This window comes from Petromyzon marinus, chromosome 74 (assembly GCF_048934315.1).
Source record: "Petromyzon marinus isolate PM22_M1 ecotype Great Lakes invasive population chromosome 74, UKy_Petmar_22M1.pri1.0, whole genome shotgun sequence".
NCBI classification, from domain to species: domain Eukaryota; kingdom Metazoa; phylum Chordata; class Hyperoartia; order Petromyzontiformes; family Petromyzontidae; genus Petromyzon; species Petromyzon marinus.
The window spans coordinates 7,321,118-7,340,391 of NC_133740.1; the positions used below are offsets into that span (position 1 = coordinate 7,321,118).

A 19,274-nucleotide genomic window follows, 5' to 3' on the forward strand; every position below is an offset into this window, starting at 1 on the left:
TCGTGACGCGGCGCTTCCGCTCCCCGATCCTCCTCCTTCCACTCCCCACCCACTCTCCCCACCCACTCTCCCCACCCACTATCCCCACCCACTCTCCCCACCCACTCACCCCACCCACTATCCCCACCCACTCTCCACTCTCTCCACCCACACCCCACTCTCCCCACACACCCACACTCCACTCTCCCCACCCACTCTCCCCCCACCCAATCTCCCCCACCCACTCTCCACTCTCCCCCACCCACTCTCCCCCCACCCACTCCCCCCCCCCCACTCTCCCCACCCACTCTCCCCCACCCACTCTCCCCCCCCCCACTCTCCCCACCCACTCTCCCCACCCACTATCCACTCTCCCCCACCCACTCTCCCCACCCACTCTCCCCACCCACTCTCCACTCTCCCCCACCCACTCTTCCCCACCCACTCTCTCCAGCCACTCTCCCCACCCACTCTCAAATCTCCCCACCCACTCTTCACTCTCCCCACCCACTCTCCCCACCCACTCTCCCCACCCACTCTCAAATCTCCCCACCCACTCTTCACTCTCCCCCCACCCACTCTCCCCACCCACTCTCCCCACCCACTCTCCCCCACCCACTCTCTCCAGCCACTCTCCCCACCCACTCTCAAATCTCCCCACCCACTCTTCACTCTCCCCACCCACTCTCCCCACCCACTCTCCATTCTCCCCCACCCACTCTCCCCCAACCAGTCTCCACTCTCCCCACCCACTCTCCCCACCCACTCTCCCCCCCCCCACTCTCCCCACCCACTCTCCCCACCCACTCTCCCCCCCCCCCACTCTCCCCACCCACTCTCCCCCCCCCCACTCTCCCCACCCACTCTCCACTCTCCCCCACCCACTCTCCCCCCACCCACTCCCCCCCCCCCACTCTCCCCCACCCACACTCTCCAGCCACTCTCCCCACCCACTCTCAACTCTCCCCACCCACTCTCCCCACCCACTCTTCACTCACCCCACCCACTCTCCCCACCCACTCTCCCTCACCCACACTCTCCACTCTCCCCCACCCAATCTCCCCCACCCACTCGCCACTCTCCCCCACCCACTCTCCCCACCCACTCTCCCCCACCCACTCTCCCCACCCACTTCTCCCCCACCCACACTCTCCAGCCACTCTCCCCACCCACTCTCAACTCTCCCCACCCACTCTCCACTCTCCCCCACCCACTCTCCCCCACCCACTCTCCACTCTCCCCACCCACTCTCCACTCTCCCCACCCACTCACCCCACCCACTCACCCCCACCCACTCTTCACTCTCCCCCACCCACTCACCCCCACCCACTCTCCCCCACCCACTCTCCTCTCTCCCCACCCACTCTCCCCCACCCACTCTCCCACCCACTCTCCCCCACCCACTCTCCCCACCCACTCTCCCCCACCCACTCTCCCCACCCACTCTCCCCCACCCACTCTCCCCACCCACTCTCCCCCACCCACACTCTCCAGCCACTCTCCCCACCCACTCTCAACTCTCCCCACCCACTCTTCACTCACCCCACCCACTCTCCCCACCCACTCTCCCCACCCACTCTCCACTCTCCCCCACCCAATCTCCCCCACCCACTCTCCCCCACCCACTCTCCCCCCCCACTCTCCCCATCCACTCTCCACTCTCCCCCACCCACTCTCCCCCACCCAATCTCCCCCACCCACTCGCCACTCTCCCCCACCCACTCTCCCCACCCACTATCCACTCTCCCCACCCACTCTCCCCACCCACTCTCCACTCTCCCCCACCCACTCTCCCCACCCACTCTTCCCCACCCACTCTCTCCAGCCACTCTCCCCCACCCACTCTCAAATCTCCCCACCCACTCTTCACTCTCCCCACCCACTCTCCCCACCCACTCACCCCACCCACTCACCCCCACCCACTCTTCACTCTCCCCCACCCACTCACCCCCACCCACTCTCCCCCACCCACTCTCCTCTCTCCCCACCCACTCTCCCCCACCCACTCTCCCCACCCACTCTCCCCCACCCACTCTCCCCACCCACTCTCCCCACCCACTCTCCCCCCACCCACTCTCCCCACCCACTCTCCCCCACCCACTCTCCCCACCCACTCTCCCCCACCCACACTCTCCAGCCACTCTCCCCACCCACTCTCAACTCTCCCCACCCACTCTTCACTCACCCAACCCACTCTCCCCACCCACTCTCCCCACCCACTCTCCACTCTCCCCCACCCACTCTCCCCCCACCCACTCCCCCCCCCCCCACTCTCCCCACCCACTCTCCCCCACCCACTCTCCCCCCCCCACTCTCCCCATCCACTCTCCACTCTCCCTCACCCACTCTCCCCCACCCAATCTCCCCCACCCACTCTCCCCCACCCACTCTCCCCCCCACTCTCCCCATCCACTCTCCACTCTCCCCCACCCACTCTCCCCCACCCAATCTCCCCCACCCACTCGCCACTCTCCCCCACCCACTCTCCCCACCCACTATCCACTCTCCCCCACCCACTCTCCCCACCCACTCTCCACTCTCCCCCACCCACTCTTCCCCACCCACTCTCTCCAGCCACTCTCCCCACCCACTCTCAAATCTCCCCACCCACTCTTCACTTTCCCCACCCACTCTCCCCACCCACTCTCCATTCTCCCCCACCCACTCTCCCCCAACCAGTCTCCACTCTCCCCACCCACTCTCCCCACCCACTCTCCCCCCCCCCACTCTCCCCACCCACTCTCCCCACCCACTCTCCCCCCCCACTCTCCCCCCCCCACTCTCCCCCACCCACTCTCCTCTCTCCCCCACCCACTCTCCCCCACCCACTCTCCCCCACCCACTCTTCACTCTCCCCCCACCCACTCTCGCCCACACAGTCTCCACTCTCCCCACCCACTCTCCCCCCCACACTCCCCACTCACTCTCCCCCCCCCACTCTCCCCCACCCACTCTCCACTCTCCCCCACCCACTCCTCCCACCCACTCTCCCCCCCCCCCCACTCTCCCCACCCACTCTCCACTCTCCCCCACCCACTCTCCACTCTCCCCCACTCTCCCCCACCCACTCTTCCCCACCCACTTTCCACTCTTCCCCATCATGGAGACCTGTCTCTCCACTCTGCTACTCTCCCCTATTCGTCTATCCACTCTCCCCTCTGCTCCACTCCCCTGGTCTCCCCTCCACCCTCCCCTCCACCCTCCCCTTCACTCTCCCCAACTCCTCTCTCCACTCTTCCCTCCACTCTCCAGAGGACATCCCTGTCGCACCCCAAGGTGTACAGGGAATGGCTCCGACTCCCGGCCACGTAGTTTTACCTGGGGCCGCTCACCATCATGAAGGTCCTTAATGAGCGTGAGCAGAGGGCCAGGGACTCCGAAAGCACGAAGAACAACCCAGAGCCAAGGCCTACTGATGGTATCATATGCCCTGACCAGGTCAATAAAGCAGGGATGTAGGTCTTGTTTGAATTCCTTCCACTTCTGCTGTAGCAAACGGACAGAAAATATGGCATCTGTGCAGGACCGCCCTGGTCTGAAACCACATTGGGGCTCCGCAAGCCTCTCCTCAGCGTGCTTAGCAAGGCGATGTTGAATAATCCTTGCCAGGACCTTTCCCGGCACACTGAGGAGTGAGATGCCCCTGTAGTTGTTACAGTCTGTGCGGTCCCTCTTCTTAAAGATGGGGACCACCAGGACATCCTTCCAATCCTGCAGAACCCGTCCAGTGGTCCAGACTTGTTATGATGTCATATAGGGCAGTCTGCGCACAAACGCCACCCTCCCTCAGCATTTCGCTTGGGAGATCATCTCTGCCCGGTGCTTTTCCTGGTCTCAGACTCTGGATCGCCTTCAGTACTTCCTCAACAGATGGCACCTCAGCCAGCCACTCACAGGGGGTGACTACTTCTTCCAATACTTGAGGCAGGGTCATCTTCACTTTGCCCCATGATGTTTTCCAGACTGAGGGATTTCCCTTCCCCCAAGACCTCACAGACATGCACAGAAAATCTGCAAACCTGCTCCTGGGGGTCGGAGATTGGATCACCGTTTTTTCCCCTAATGATGGTAATAGGTGTGGCGCTGCAAGTTACTTTTTTGATGGAGTTAAATAGGGATTTGTGGTCGTGGGCCATTGAGGCAGACTCCATCTCCTCAGCAACCCGCGACCACCACCCATCCTTGCAGTGCCTCACGGCTCTCCGAACCTCTGAGCGAAGGCTGCGGCAAGCCTCTTCATTCTCCGACGTGGGATGCTGTAGACGATTAGAGTGGGCCTGTCGCTTTTCTCAAACAGCCTGAACACCTCCTTTGTCAGCCAGGATCTCTGGGGAGGTTTGGACCGTGTACCCAAAGCAGCCATTGCAGCTGCATGAGCCACAGTCCTAAACCTCACTCATTTCTCCTCGGCATCAGGAGGAGTGGGGGACGATGCCAACCCCAGCCGCAAGCGATGATTAAATTCTCGCTTGCAACTTTCATCAGCTAGCTGAGACCAGGCCACTTTGGGTTTGAATGGGGTCCTGGGTGTATACCCACCACGGGAGTGGAAGAATGGCAGGCGCATCTTACAGATGACAAGTCGATGGTCAGAGGGCAGATCAGCTCCACGGTAGGTCCTGGTGTCAAGGACATGGGCCCGCATCTGCTGTTCCGTCACTATGTAGTCCAGCAGATGTTTCTGCTTGGACCCGGCATGCATCCATGATGTTGTGTGGATGCGCCGATGCCGGAACAGCGTGTTGCTAATTACAAGCCCATGGGCTGCACAAAAATCTAGCAGCCTCCTACCGTTGTTATTGAGCTGATCTGGCCCATGCCTTTCAATTACTCCAGACCAGGTGCCAGCATCATCACCCAACAGGATGACTCTATCCCGAGGGGCCACTTTAGCTAGCACCTATGACAGGAGGTTATAGAAGGCATCTCACTCATCGGCCTTGTCTGCATCCCTCCACTGATGTTCATCTTCGGTGAGGGCAAAAGTAACCACGACCACCACTCCTCGCCTCTAGTTGATGGGAGGGCGAGCCCAAGTAGCCTGGGGCTTACATCTTCCCACACCTCACCGCCACGCTCCTACACCCCCTTCATTATATTGCTCAGAAGAAGAGCCACACCCTGTTGTTTGGCAGACTCCTGCCCTGAGTAGAGGACCGTCCACCCCTCATGGTGGCAGGAGCCAGAGCCGGTCCACCGGACCTCCTGAATACATCAGAGATCCAGGCGGCACCGATCCAGCTCCCGACAGAGGAATGGCAGCCTCTCTCCTTAGTGAGCATTTGAACATTCCACGTGGCCACCCGAAATGGCTTTTGTTGTTTCTGGGGGAGCCCCGAAAGTAAGGATTCAATCTCCTGGCTCCGCCAAATGGGGTTTGGCTAGGAGACGTCATAGACGCCTGTTCCCTCGGGGCTTCCGACACAAGCTTTGTTGAATATTTTTCACGTGGTTTTGTGGTAATTAATTGAAGGTGGAGCGGGTTACCAGCCACTTGCACCCATCCAGAGCCCCCATTTGCCCACTGTGGTGGCTATAAACGCCATGAGGGTAATGACCAATCTAAATAGGCCCTCCCCTCATGGCACTGCTCACCACAGCGTTACCGTCTGGCACCAACAAACACACACAGACAAACGCAGACACAAAACAACAACCGCCATTCGCCACTAAGTGGCGGTGACGTCACCACGACGCTTGTGCCAGGCTTTGTGCACTTTGAGGCCACAAACACAGACAACAACAACCGCCATTCGCCACTAAGTGGCAGTGACGTCACCACGACGCTTGTGCCAGGCCATGTGCACCTTGAGGCCACGTGAAGTGTCGAACGCCCGCTGACCTGGTCACGGGGCAGACCCAGGTGCCACGGGTCGACTGACTGAGATGACTGAGATGACTGGCTGATGCACCACCTGTGCCCCCTGCTGTGCCTTAGCCACCCGGCGCTCCGCTCGTTGTTGTGAGCGTCGCTCCTCCGCCCTCCGTTGTTGTTGGGGGGCGACTACCTCCAACTGCCCAGTAGCGTCCTTCACGAGCCTCCTCCACAGAGGCCGATCTTGACACCGCTGGTACCAGTCGTCGGCAAGTCCACTCAGCTCCACGTCCTCCTGTACCACATCACTCCATCTCTTCTCTAGCCCGTGCTGCGCCTTTTTAGCCCCCTCGATCCGGCCAAACAAAAGCTGTTTCGGCATGCGGTGGCTGGGCATACGGGCTACATGACCCAGCCATCGCAGCCTTGCCCGCCGGAGGAGCTCACCGATGGGACCTTGCCCAGATCTTTCAAGGATTTGTGAGCTCGTCACACAATCCAGTCTGGTTAAACCCAGGATGGATCGTAGGCAGGCCAGCCTAAATGTTTCTGTAGAGGTGTTAACTACGCGCTGTTGCGTAACCTGCATTGCCACCAGGGCAGTGCAGCATTACCCCTGGGTACAACGGTTGGGGTCAGTCGAGGTGAAACGGATCGTGGCCAGGGTTTGGTGCGAACCAATCAGACGGTTCCACGTGGGAATGTATGATTGGTTCTACCTGGCCACGAAGGGGTATAAGACGGGTGACTCAACGGACCTCGGAGAGTTCTCTCTCTGCACGAAGATAGAAGACTGGGCTGAAGCCTAGCTAGGACCCTGGACCAGCCTTTCAGCCCTTCTAAGGGCTAAGGCTCGGCATACCCAGTGGTCAGGACTCACCAGGCCAGCGGTGGGTCAGATAGCCTCCCCTAGGTCCTAGCCGGAGGACTAGGATAGTGGTAGACGTGTGAGTCCCGCCAAGTCCGGAGGTTGTACCTCCTTAGGTATCAAGGAGGTTAGCGGTAGACGTGTGAGTCCCGCCAGGTCCGGAGGCTGTACCTCCCTAGGGTATCGGGTGAGGGGACCGAATATCCCTCTGTGTGTGTTAAGCGTTGTATAAGGAAATAATACAATAAACAGAGTGTGCCTCCTAAAGAAGTCTGTTCGTCCTTACAACACTAAATTTCTAACCGGCGAAGATGTTCCATTAGGGGGGTGAATGACCGTGGCCGAGAAGACCTGAAGCTTAGTGCGGAGCGACAGACCAAGTAGCTTCCACACAGCGTTACGCAACCGATGAAAAGATATTGCCGCTCGACTGTTTTGGAGCGAGACCTCTGCTGTTAAACTGGAGCCGGTCATAAGCACACTTCCCAGGTATGGGAAACTCTCCACTTTCTCCACAACTGCCCCATCACCGATTGAGAGTTGTGGGGGTGGATTGTCCGATGGTACAAAATACCCAGGCAGGTGCTTAGTTTTGGTGGGGCTGATGGTAAGGCCCCACCTCTTAGTGGCACGCTCCAGTCTCAGCAGCAGCGGAGCGGCGTGGTCTCGTCACAACCTAACACACGAACACCACCACCACAACCAACCACCACCAACAACACCGCCAACACTGCCACCACCACCAACATCGCCAACACCGCCAACCACCACCACCAACCACCACTGCCAACCACCACAACAACAACTACCACCAACCACCACCAACCATCAATCACCACCATCCACCAACCAACACCATCCACCACCAACCAACACCAAAGACCACCACCAACCACCACCACCCACCACCGAAGCTCCCAGGTGAGTCTGGGTGTGTTACAGTGACTACCAGGTGAGTCTGGGTGTGTTACAGTGACTACCAGGTGAGTCTGGGTATATTACAGTGACTACCAGGTGAGTCTGGGTGTGTTACAGTGACTGCCAGGTGAGTCTGGGTGTGTTACAGTGACTCGCAGGTGAGTCTGGGTGTGTTACAGTGACTCCCAGGTGAGTCTGGGCGTGTTACAGTGAGTTCGATCCCGACCCTGATACCTGCTGCTGCTGTATATTTGAGGTCTGCGTGTCTCTCATCATCATCACGGTGGCTATGAGATGTTAACTACCTCGCTTGATGTACAGGTCGTGGGCTCAATGCCAACCCTGACGCCTGCTGCTGTATATATGGAGTCTGCGTCTCTCTCTCTCTCTCATCATCACGGTGGCTAAGAGATGTTACCTACCTCGCCTGGTATGCAGGAAAACGCGGGTTCAACCCCGACCCTGATGCCTGCTGCTGCTGTATATTTGGGGTTTGCGTCTCTCTCTCTCTTCCTGTGGTCGCGTGGATAATTTTTTTGCCCGACATAATTTTCCACGTGATAATAAGCCGATTGGTTAACCTGGTGAAATTAAAAGGTTCGTTTTAGTATGGGTCTCCGAGTATGGGTCTCTGTGGGTTTAAGTCTCTGGGAGTATGGGTCTCTGGGTCTTTGAGCGTGGGTCTCTTTGAGCATGAGTCTCTATGGGTCTAGGAGTGTGGGTCTTTATGAGCACGAGTCTCGCTGGGTCTATGAGTATAGGTCCGAGTCTAGGAGTATGGGTCTTTATGAGTGTGGGTTTCTTTGAGCATGAGTCTCTATGGGTCTATGAGTATAGGTCCGAGTCTAGGAGTACGGGTCTTTATGAGCGTGGGTATCTACGAGTGTGGGTCTCTGTGGGTCTCGAGCACTCTGGGTGTCTGTAGGTCTCTGTGGGTCCCCTATGGCAGCTCAGCGGGTACGCCACCCCCACTTCCCCAACACACAAGGGGAGCGGAGGAGTCAGAACGGGTCGTCTTTATTGTACCAAAAAACAGACAGACGCTCACGATGTTCGTTTTAAAATACGTAACTCATCATCTGCAACGAAATAAAAACGGAACGGGGGGGGGGGGGCTGGGGGCGGCGGGGGGGTACGTGGAGAACAACGAAAATGGATTTCCAAGGGGAGAGAGAGCCACCACACCGATGTGTTTATACCGTACACCGCTCGCTGGGGGGGGCCACGTGGGGAGTAGTGGGGGGCAGGCCACTCACATTTAATAATAACAGCGAAACCCCCCCCCCCACACACACACCCCCCCCCCCCCGGCTCGCCCCCCACACAAAGAAAGCGAAAGCGGCGAGACACGAACTCTACGACCAGGCGAGGAAGCTACGGGGGGCAGGGGGGGATTAAAGGTAGCTACGCTAAATAAACTGCCCCCCCCCCAGTGGCGACAGTGATGACATCGGTGACGATGACAGCGATCGTAGTGACGGCGGCGACAGCCTGCGGGTTGGTGCGGGGCAGGAGGCCGCACCCCCCCCCCCCCCCCCGAACCACCACCACCCCCCACACTCTACCCAGGCCAGAGCGTGGGCGGTAGCACCCAGAGGCTGCGAAACTTTTAAAGTTTTATCGTTCAGATTTAATTATTTACAGGGCCGATACCGAGGGGGGGGGGGGGCCCTAATATCTCCCCCCCCCCCCCACCAACGCCCCCCCACCACCACCGCCACCCGTGCCGGACGCTGGTGCCCGGCGTTCAGCCTTCCACCGCCGCCATCGACACCACCACCACCACCACCACCGCCGCCGCAGGCCTTGGCACTCGTCGCTTTGGTGGCAGGTGGGGGAGTGGGGGGCAGCCTCCAGCCGGCACCGGAGGCTGCGTGGACTTTTAAAATCGATTGAAAATGTATTTAATTAGAACTCCGTTATCGGCGGTGCGAGAGGCGACTGCTGGGGACGCACGCCGTGCCGCGGTTCCCGGATGGATTTCTTTTTTCGTGGGGGGCGTCGAGGGGGTGTGGGGGGCGCAATGGCGGCTGGGGAGGGGTGGGGCCCCGCACGCACGCGCGCACAGACACGCAAGCGCTAAGCTACGCGTACACACTCGGCTGCTTTGTACACGTGCGCCGTGTCCGCGTCGCGGCACACAACCGTTGGAAGGGGGGGGGGGGGGGACACGTGGGCGAGCGGAAGGACACGTGAGCGGGTGGACGAGAGAGCGAGCGGGCGGACGAGAGAGCGAGTGGGCGGGTGGACGAGAGAGCGAGCGGGCGGGCGAGAGAGCGAGCGGGTGGACGAGAGAGTGAGCGTGCGGACGAGAGAGCGAGTGGGCGGGTGGACGAGAGAGCGAGCGGGCGGGCGAGAGAGCGAGCGGGTGGACGAGAGAGTGAGCGTGCGGACGAGAGAGCGAGTGGGCGGGTGGACGAGAGAGCGAGCGGGCGGGCAGAACCGGTGGGGCAAGGGGGGGGGATGGGGAGGGTGGAGACTCCTCCTGCGGCCTCTAGCGAGTGAGCGCCGGAGAAAACAGCTCAGCGAGGGAACCTCAAAAATAAACGGCGCGTTTGGTGGGGTCGGGGAGTGGGCAGAGTTTCGGGGGGGGGGGGGAGTGGGGGAGTGGTGGGCGGGGTGGGGGGAGGAGTTGGGGTGGGGGGGGCTTTAGGGAAGCAAAAATGACTTCAAAATGAAGCTACGACCAACGGGAAACCTCGTCTCTCTCTCTCGGCAAACGGAGCGAGGGAGCGGAATGGGCCTAAGGGGGGCCGGGGGCGAGCGAGCGACCGGGCGAGCGGACGAGTGACCAGGCCACTGGTCGAGCGAGCGAGCGATTGAGCGAGCGACCGGCTGATCGACCGAGCGGAACGAGGGGATCCCCTCCCCAGACTCCTCCAACTCGCAGGGTCATCGCCAAGCACGGGGAGGGGGGGGGGTGTTGTGGCGGCGCCGAGGGAAATAATAATAATATAACGATGAGGATGATCACCAAGGGAGGAGGAAACACCCCGTGTCCGCTTTGTTTAATTTGCCGAGAGGAGGTGGGGGGTGGGCCGGGGGGGGGGGGGGGAGGGCCGTGGGCGAGGGGGGGCAGGGAGCGGGGCCGGACAAACAGAAACCACGATGACGGAAAAAATGAATTTGTTTTTTGTGTGTTTTTTTTGTCGTTTATCTTGGGATAGTGAAAATTCAGAGGGGGACCGCGGGGGGTTCCCGTTTTAGTCGTCCCCATCCTCTTCGCCCTGCAGCCACACACACGAAGTGGGGGGGGGGGGGGGGGGTGGGCAGCGATTAGTCACCACGGCCACCGTCATGATCCTGACGACGATTATAACACGATGGTGACGATGATGTCGATCGGTGACGTCGATGATGACGTCGATGACGATGTAGATGTTGTCGATGGCGAGTCGTGGTGGGCGGTGGTGGTAGTGGCGGTGAGCGGCGGTGCTAGTGGTGGAGGTGGTAGCGAGCGGCAGTGGTGGTGGTGGAGATGGCAGTGGTGGTGGTGAGCGGCGGTGGTAGCGGTGGCGAGCGGCGGCGGTGAGCTCACCTCTCCCTCCTCCTCCTCTTCCTCATCCTCCCCCTCGTCGTCCTCCTCGTCAATGTCCTCCAGGCCGTCTCCGTCGCCATCCTCGTCGTCTTCGTCATCTTCGTCGCCCTCCTCGCCCTCCATGTCGGGGGCCTGCAGAGGCAGGCGCATTGGTGCGGGCACAACAACCGCCACAAGCACAACGACCGCCACAAACACAACGACCGCCACAAGCACAACGACCGCCACAAGCACAACGACCGCCACAAACACAACGACCGCCACAAACACAACGACCGCCACAAGCACAACAACCGCACCCTTCATGCTGGAAGCCTGCAGAGGCGGGCGCAACACCCGCAACTCACCTCAACCACCACAACTACTCCCCCTCCATGTCGGGGGCCTGGAGGCACGCGTACTGGCGCGGTGGTGGTTGAGTGGTGGTGTGCGTGCGTTAACGCACATGGAGGATCTGTTTATGCTAGCTCGTGTGTGTGTGTGTGCCAGCCCGTGTGTGTGTATGTGTGTGCTCCAGCCCGTGTGTGTGTATGTGTGTGCCAGCCCGTGTGTGTGTGTGTGTGTGCGCCAGCCCGTGTGTGTGTGTGTCAGCCAGTGAGTGTGTGTGTGCCAGCCCGTGTGTGTGCGTGTGCCAGCCCGTGTGTGTGTATGTGTGCGCCAGCCCGTGTGTGTGTGTGTCAGCCAGTGAGTGTGTGTGTGTCAGCCCGTGTGTGTGTGCATGCCCGTGTGTGTGTGCCAGCCGCGTGTGTGTGTGTCTGCCAGCCCGTGTGTGTGTGTGCGCGCCAGCCCGTGTGTGTGTTCCAGCCCGTGTGTGTGTGTGCCAGCCCGTGTGTGTGTTCCAGCCCGTGTGTGTGTGTGCCAGCCCGTGTGTGTGTTCCAGCCCGTGTGTGCGTGTATGTGCACCAGCCCGTGTGTGTGTGTGCGAGCCCGTGTGTGTGCCAGCCCGTGTGTGTGTGTGTGCCAGCCCGTGTGTGTGTGCACCAGCCCGTGTGTGTGCCAGCCCGTGTGTGTGTGTGTGTGCCAGCCCGTGTGTGTGTGTGTGTGCCAGCCCGTGTGTGTGTGCCAGCCCGTGTGTGCGTGTATGTGCACCAGCCCGTGTGTGTGTGCCTGCCAGCCCGTGTGTGTGTGTGTGCGCCAGCCCGTGTGTGTGTGTGCCAGCCCGTGTGTATGTGTGCCAGCCCGTGTGTGTGTGCCAGCCCGTGTGTGTGTGTGCCAGCCCGTGTGTGTGTGCCAGCCCGTGTGTGTGTGTGCGCCAGCCCGTGTGCGCGTGCGTGCCAGTGCCGGCCGCACCAGATAGAACTGCAGCGGGTTGGGCCAGATGTCGTCCTTGATGACCTCCCCGAGCTCGTCGGCGCCGGCGTCCGAGTGGTCGGTGAACCAGGTGAAGAAACTCTCTGGCTCCTCGTGCTGCCGCTTGCGCCCGCCCTTGCCCTTGGCGCCGACGCCGCTGCGCTTCGTCAGGTCCTGGGCGAGCGACGGAGGGAGACGCATGGAGAGGAGAGAGATGGGTCCACACGCGTCTCCACGTAATTCTCGACGCAACACTGTACCCACGTGGGTTCTCTTTGCATCTCTGTAACTTACGTCTCTCCATGTAACCTCTCTGGGTCTCCTCCACTGGCGGAGCCAGTGGAGGGGGGGGAGGTGGCACGTGTCCCCCCCCCCCCCCCAATGATCCGATCGAAATCCCTAATTTCGATCGGATCATTGGGGTTTATTCGTAATAAATCGGCATTTTGCGACCACGGTGTAGCATATTATTACGTGCCAGGGACTCTATGACATGATAGGACAATAGTCTGAGTCCATAATTGGCAAAAAGTAACGGAAAAGCAGTTTCAGCGACTCGCAGAATTTTGCGCAGTCGCGTGTACAGAGTCCACGACTTCCCTCAAGTCAAACACCTTCAGCGAGCGCGATGCCGATCGCACAACGCGGTGCGAATTCGACCCCTCGATCGACGCTTGCGCCATCGCCGCACACGCGGAGAATAAAAAGCAAGGGACAAGTCCTTACTCACTAACAACTCCCTGCTTACTAACAACTCCTTACTTGCGAACAACTCCTTACTTACGAACAACTCCTTACTTACTAACAACTCCCTGCTTACTAACAACTCCTTACTAACAACTCCCTGCTTACTAATAACTCCCTGCTTACTAACAACTCCTTACTTGCAAACAACTCCTTACTTACGAACAACTCCTTACTTACTAACAACTCCCTGCTTAGTAACAACTCCCTACTTACTAACAACTCCTTACGTACGAACAACTCCTTACTTACGAACAACTCCCTGCTTACTAACAACTCCTTGCTTACTAACAACTCCCTGCTTACTAACAACTCCTCCATCATTTTTCATCGCTGGAGGGGTTGCCCCTCCCTACCTGAAAATCCTGGCTCCACCATTGGTTTCCTCCGTATACCTCTATGGGTCTCCATGTATCGCTATCTGTGCGTGATCCCAATTGAGTCATTCGCAGATTACATTTTGGCCATCGAGATGCGTGCGTGCTTGTGGGGGAGCGGTGGTGCAGCAGTTAGCGTGCTGCGCTACGACCCCGGCGACCCCGAGTTAGATTCCCGCTCAACTCCCGCCAACAACCGGTCCTGTATACCAGGGCGAGGTAGTCAACATCTTGCCAAAGTGGCATACCTACCCACACAGGCTACACACACACACAGGCTAAATATACAGAGGCAAGGATGCACACACACACAGGTCAGACCATGCACACAGGTCACGAACACAGGTCACACACACAGGTCACACACACACACAGGCAACACGCACACGTGCAGGCCTTCACAGACTGTTGGGGCAAGTGCTGTTAGCGAGCACCTATGAAGGCCGGCACGGCACACGAGGGGGTGGGTGGCCAGCACCACACCCGGTCGCCTTTGTCTCCCCAGTGACGATGTTTACACACCGCACCAGGTACTCACGAGGCCGAAATCGACCTAGGGGAGGCCCAAGACCGGTTTGGATAATCGTCACTGGTGTTGGCCGTGAGCGGGAATCGAACTCAGGATGCCGGGTTCGTAGCGCAGCGTGGCACTAACCGTTACACTACTGCTCCCACACACACACAGGCTACACACACACAGGCTACACACACACAGGCTACACACAGGCAACACACACACACAGGCTACACACACACACACAGGCTACACACACACACACAGGCTACACACACACACACAGGCTACACACACACACACAGGCTACACACACACACACACAGGGTACACACACACACACAGGGTACACACACAGGGTACACACACACACAGGGTACACACACACACACAGGGTACACACACACACACAGGGTACACACACAGGGTACACACACACACAGGGTACACACACACACAGGGTACACACACACACAGGGTACACACACACACAGGGTACACACACAGGGTACACACACACAGGGTACACACACAGGGTACACACACACAGGGTACACACACACACACACAGGGTACACACACACACACAGGGTACACACACACAGGCTACACACCTTGCCAGGCTTCCACTTGATTTCCGTGGACTTTGAGGAGGGGTCGCCCCGCTCGTTGAGGTGGAACTCCTTGGAGATTACTTTGTTCTCAAAGTAGGGGTTCTCTTCAAAGTGCTGCACACACCACCACCACCGCACACAACACCACACACCACCACCACGCATGAAACGTTAGGGCTGAGTTGGAGAGAGGGTGAGGCACGTTAGTGTAGTGTGTGAATAGTATAGTGTGTGAATAGGAGAGTGATTGAGAGTAGAGTGATTGAGAGTAGAGTGAGAGTGGAATTATTGCGTGTACAGTGTATAGTGATTGCATGTAGTGTATAGTGATTGAGTGTATAGTTAATGTGTAGTGTATAGTGATTGAGTGTATAGTTCATGTATAGTGTGCATTGATTGAGTGTATAGTGAATGAGTGTACAGTGAATGAGTGTACAGTGAATGAGTGTATAGTGAATGAGTGTATAGTGAATGAGTGTATGGTGAATGAGTGTATGGTGAATGAGTGTATGGTGAATGAGTGTATGGTGAATGAGTGTATGGTGAATGAGTGTATGGTGAATGAGTGTATAGTGTATGGTGAATGAGTGTACAGTGTAGTGAGTGTATAGTGAATGTATAGTGAGTGAGTGTATAGCGTATAGCGAGTGTACAATGAGTGTATAAGTCAGTGTATAGTTTAGCGAGTGGACAGTGAGTGTGTGCCGAGTGAGCGCCACGTACAAAATCTATTCTGTATCCGGACTTGATGTCCTCGAACTCCGTGACCTCGACCCGGATGAGGAAGTGCAGCGCCTCCTCATCCTCCTCGTCCAGCAGGGCCGAGACTATGGGGGGGGGCAGTCATTGTTACGGAGACCCCCAACGCTCGCACACCGACAGCAACGCTCGCTCACAGCCGGCAACGCTCGGTGATGCGAGCACACTCACTCTGCGGGTGGTTGACGAAGGTTGTAACCCAGAAGTTTGGGATCTTTCCGATGAGCTCAGAGCGCTTCTGGAAGAAGGGCTGGCGCAGCTGGTTGTACTTCTGCTCCACCTTCAGGATTTCCTCGCTCGCCTGCTCGTTCAGCCTGGGGTGGGGGGCGTGTAGGGAAAGACCGCGCGGACGCACGGGAGCCTCGCTCAATCTCCCATCTTATCTCACGCGTTACGTAGTAGGGCACGAAAGCCGTGCGTGTGCGCTACCGCTGTGGGGAGCGGCGGTGCAGCGGTTAGCGCTACGCTGCGCTACGAACCCGGCGTCACGAGTTCGATTCCCGCTCACGGCCAACACCTAGTGACGATTATCTGAAGCGGTCATAACCCCCCCCCCCCCCCCCCAGGTCGACTCGGCCTAAAATTGGTACCTAGTGCAGTGTGCAAATATCGCCACAAGGTAGACAAAGGCGGCCGGGCGTGGTGCTGGCCACCCACCCCCTTGTGTGCCGTGCCGGCCTTCATAGCAATTGCCCCAAGTCTGTTAAAGGCTACATGGGGGGGGTGATCTTTGTCTTTGTTGTAGAGTTAAACTGCACTACACACATTTACAATTCGAACCGGCTGTGATGTTCTTGCCGTTTAATTACAACAACAACAAACAAGGCCCCAGAGAAGGCTGTCCCTCTGTTGCAGGCCAATCAGTTTCGAAGCGACAATCCCAAAGGTCCATTATCAAAGCACGTTCGCATTCATACTCTTTGGTTCTTTCGGTAAAGCCACGTAGGTATAAAATAAACCACGACGTTTCGATTGCAACACACGCAATCATCATCAGGTGGGAAAACCACAGCAGTAAAAAAATGTATGTTGCTGAAGTGGGGGAGAGATGCCGTGGTAAGACGTTATATAGGTAAGAAAGGGCGGGAGGGGCAAGCGGGGGGGGGGGGGGGCGAGAGAGAGGGGGGGGGTAAGGGGAGGGGAGCGTTGCGTGGACGCTAGGAGAGGTGGGAATTGCGTGGGGCTGGAAATGGGAGGCCGAGAGAGCTGGGGATGCGGGGGGGTGGGGGGGAGTTCGCCTTTTGGCGCCGTTCTCTAGTCAGACACTGGCGCAGAGACAAGCCCCCAGAGAAGGCCGTCCCCTCTGGTGCAGGCCAATCAATTTCCAAGAGACAATCCCATAGGTCATTACAAAAGGCAGGTTTGCATCGTCCTTGCATCGTTCGTCTTATCGCGTCGTTCTCTGGTCTAACACTGGTGAGACAAGGCCATGAAGAAAGCTGCCCCTCTGGTGTACGGCCAATCGGTTCCAAGGAGAAAATGCATCGGGGTTGGTGGCGGATTCAACGACGCGTTTATACTCGCACGACCTAACCCACAAAATTAGATAACGTACAGCTTGTTGTCGTGTAACGTTGTAAATGTTGTGGGTTTACTCTGCTACACACAACCGTTTGCTGCTGTACTAGCAACGAACTAGCATGTTTTGTTCACGTGACAAAGCTTTGTAGGGCGGTGGCGGGTTTAATGACGCATTTATACTCACACGATCCAACCCAAAAAACCCCCCCCACTTTATTATGAATAATATCGGTCCGCGAAAAGCCTACGCATCTATGGGATCTTATATGTTCTATGGGTCTTTCGGTAAAAAATGGACTGCTCATTATACATGTGAAATATGATTAAATGACGCTCCGGTTAATGCCAAATCCACGCGATCGCGCTCTACAGTACAGTAGTTGCCATATATTTACAACGGTGGGCGACGGAGTTTGAGTGATGTTAATTGGCGAGGCTCTGCAGTCGTCCACTCAGTGGGCCGCGTTTTCTGCTGGGCGGGAGCCAAGAAAGTTGTTATTATCATTGCTGAGCATACGCATCGATCGGTCGATCGGTAATTATTCCCTCTCAATCGTCTTCAAAACATAATTTATACCTATATTAGTTCGTAAAGGGCTGTCCTCGCCAGGCAAAAGGTTTCAATAAATATAATAATTAACCTGATAAAGATTGTTTCCGATTTGTGTCTGTGAACAGACACTCAAAACATTTGGTATTTTTCTTTAAAAAAACACAAAAATTGTTGCCGATTCGATTCAACTTCTTATATTTAAAGACGCACACCAATCTGAAACCGCTCAATTTTAAGATTGTTCTTTTGTTAGTGGAAAGAACAGAAATGAACGAATGTAATACTCTTATTAGGGGAAGCTCTCCTTTCTTTTACCGTTTTAGAATTATTCAGACGTAAATATCATAAGATGCAAATTTTTTTCCATTCAAAACCACTTGAATCCGAAATATCTTAAACACAATAAAAGATACAACAGTGGTTTTCGCTTTAATTTTATTTGCAGTCTAACGCTCCGTCAAAGGAAAAAACTCGCAATCTTATATATGTTGAACGGTTTGCGAATGACACCAGGCACAAACGTGTTCACGGGGCACTTAAACATCGAGATTTGGGGGGCCTTAAAATGAAAAAGCTCGGATTTTGAGATCTCTCTCTTCCTGTTGTTTGTGTCCTAAAAGTTACCTGTGTACCAAATGTCAGCTTTCTACCTTGTCTGCAAGCACCCTGAAGTAAGGTGTTTGAGATGTACAGATGAAGGTCTTCATTTACATAGATTATACATCTTGCGGTTCACATATAATAATACAAAACGCTATCGATGTCCGATTTTCACGTAACTTATTTTAAAATCGTACTTTGTTCAGAGAGTCGATCGGAGTGCTGCTGTGATAATCCGCGATTTTGAAATATTCGCGGGCGTCCTCCCCGTCACCATCTCTTTGATCATTTTGGTTTGCCGACCCCTGCTTTAGGGGGGGCCCTGGTTCGTGAAATCTATGTGGGCCAGCAGCCTGGGCATAGTAAACTACACCAAAGGCAACGTTTCACCCTCCCCCCCCCAACACCATGTGACCTTTAACAGACTGTTGGGGCAGGTGCTGTTAGTAGCGAGCAGCAGCACCGATGTAGGCCGGCGCTGTAGCACACGAGGAGGTGGTGTGTGTGGCCGGTCACCACCGCCCGGCCGCCTTTCGTCTTTCCCAGTGCCGATTTGTAAACACGGCACCGGGTACTCTTCCGAGGCTAAGTCGACCTAGGGGAGGGCCAGGCACCGGTTCAGATAACCGCTATCGCTGGTGTTGCGGTGGCCGCGAGCGGGAAACGAACTCGGGTCATGGCCGGGTTCATAGCGCGGTGGGCACGAACCGCCACACTACTACCGCCTCCCCCCCCCCCCCCCCACAAGCACGCACACGGACAACGCGCGCACACACACACACGTACACGCACGCAACACAAACGTACGCGCACGGACACGCGTACACCCACGCACACACCACTAACGCACTAACACTCAGACCACTCGCGCGCACTCTCGCACATGTAAACCAACTTTATCATTGGCCACTCATCAACCTTGGGGAGACCCGAGACGAGAGGGGGAGGGGGGGGAAGAGGTTCTTCTCTTCTTTACAGAGGACCACCCCCACCCTCCCACCCCCCTCGCACGGGGGGGAGGGTGGGGGGGGGCCCACCCACCCGAGAGCTCTGCGCAAACCCCGACTCACCTGTCGATCTCATTCTGCACCTCGTCTATCTGCTCGATGGCTTCCTGCTGCTCCTTCTCTGCTCACGCGAACACGCAACGGCCAGACGGGGGAGAGAGGAGAGAGGCAAAGAGA

At 57.3% G+C, this 19,274-nt stretch overlaps 1 protein-coding gene across 1 annotated transcript; it reads right to left on the bottom strand.

Moving 5' to 3' along the window:
- Window positions 1–8,581: 8,581 nt before the first annotated feature.
- On the bottom strand, window positions 8,582–19,222 carry LOC116937191 (protein SET-like; the record flags this gene model as incomplete). The annotated part of the gene is made up of 7 exons (XM_076056182.1): window positions 8,582–10,807; window positions 11,119–11,250; window positions 12,409–12,582; window positions 14,658–14,771; window positions 15,381–15,484; window positions 15,588–15,730; window positions 19,161–19,222. Coding segments are annotated over 7 exons (753 nt in total), but the record flags the coding sequence as incomplete, so codon positions are not given.
- Between the last annotated feature and the right edge of the window lie 52 nt (window positions 19,223–19,274).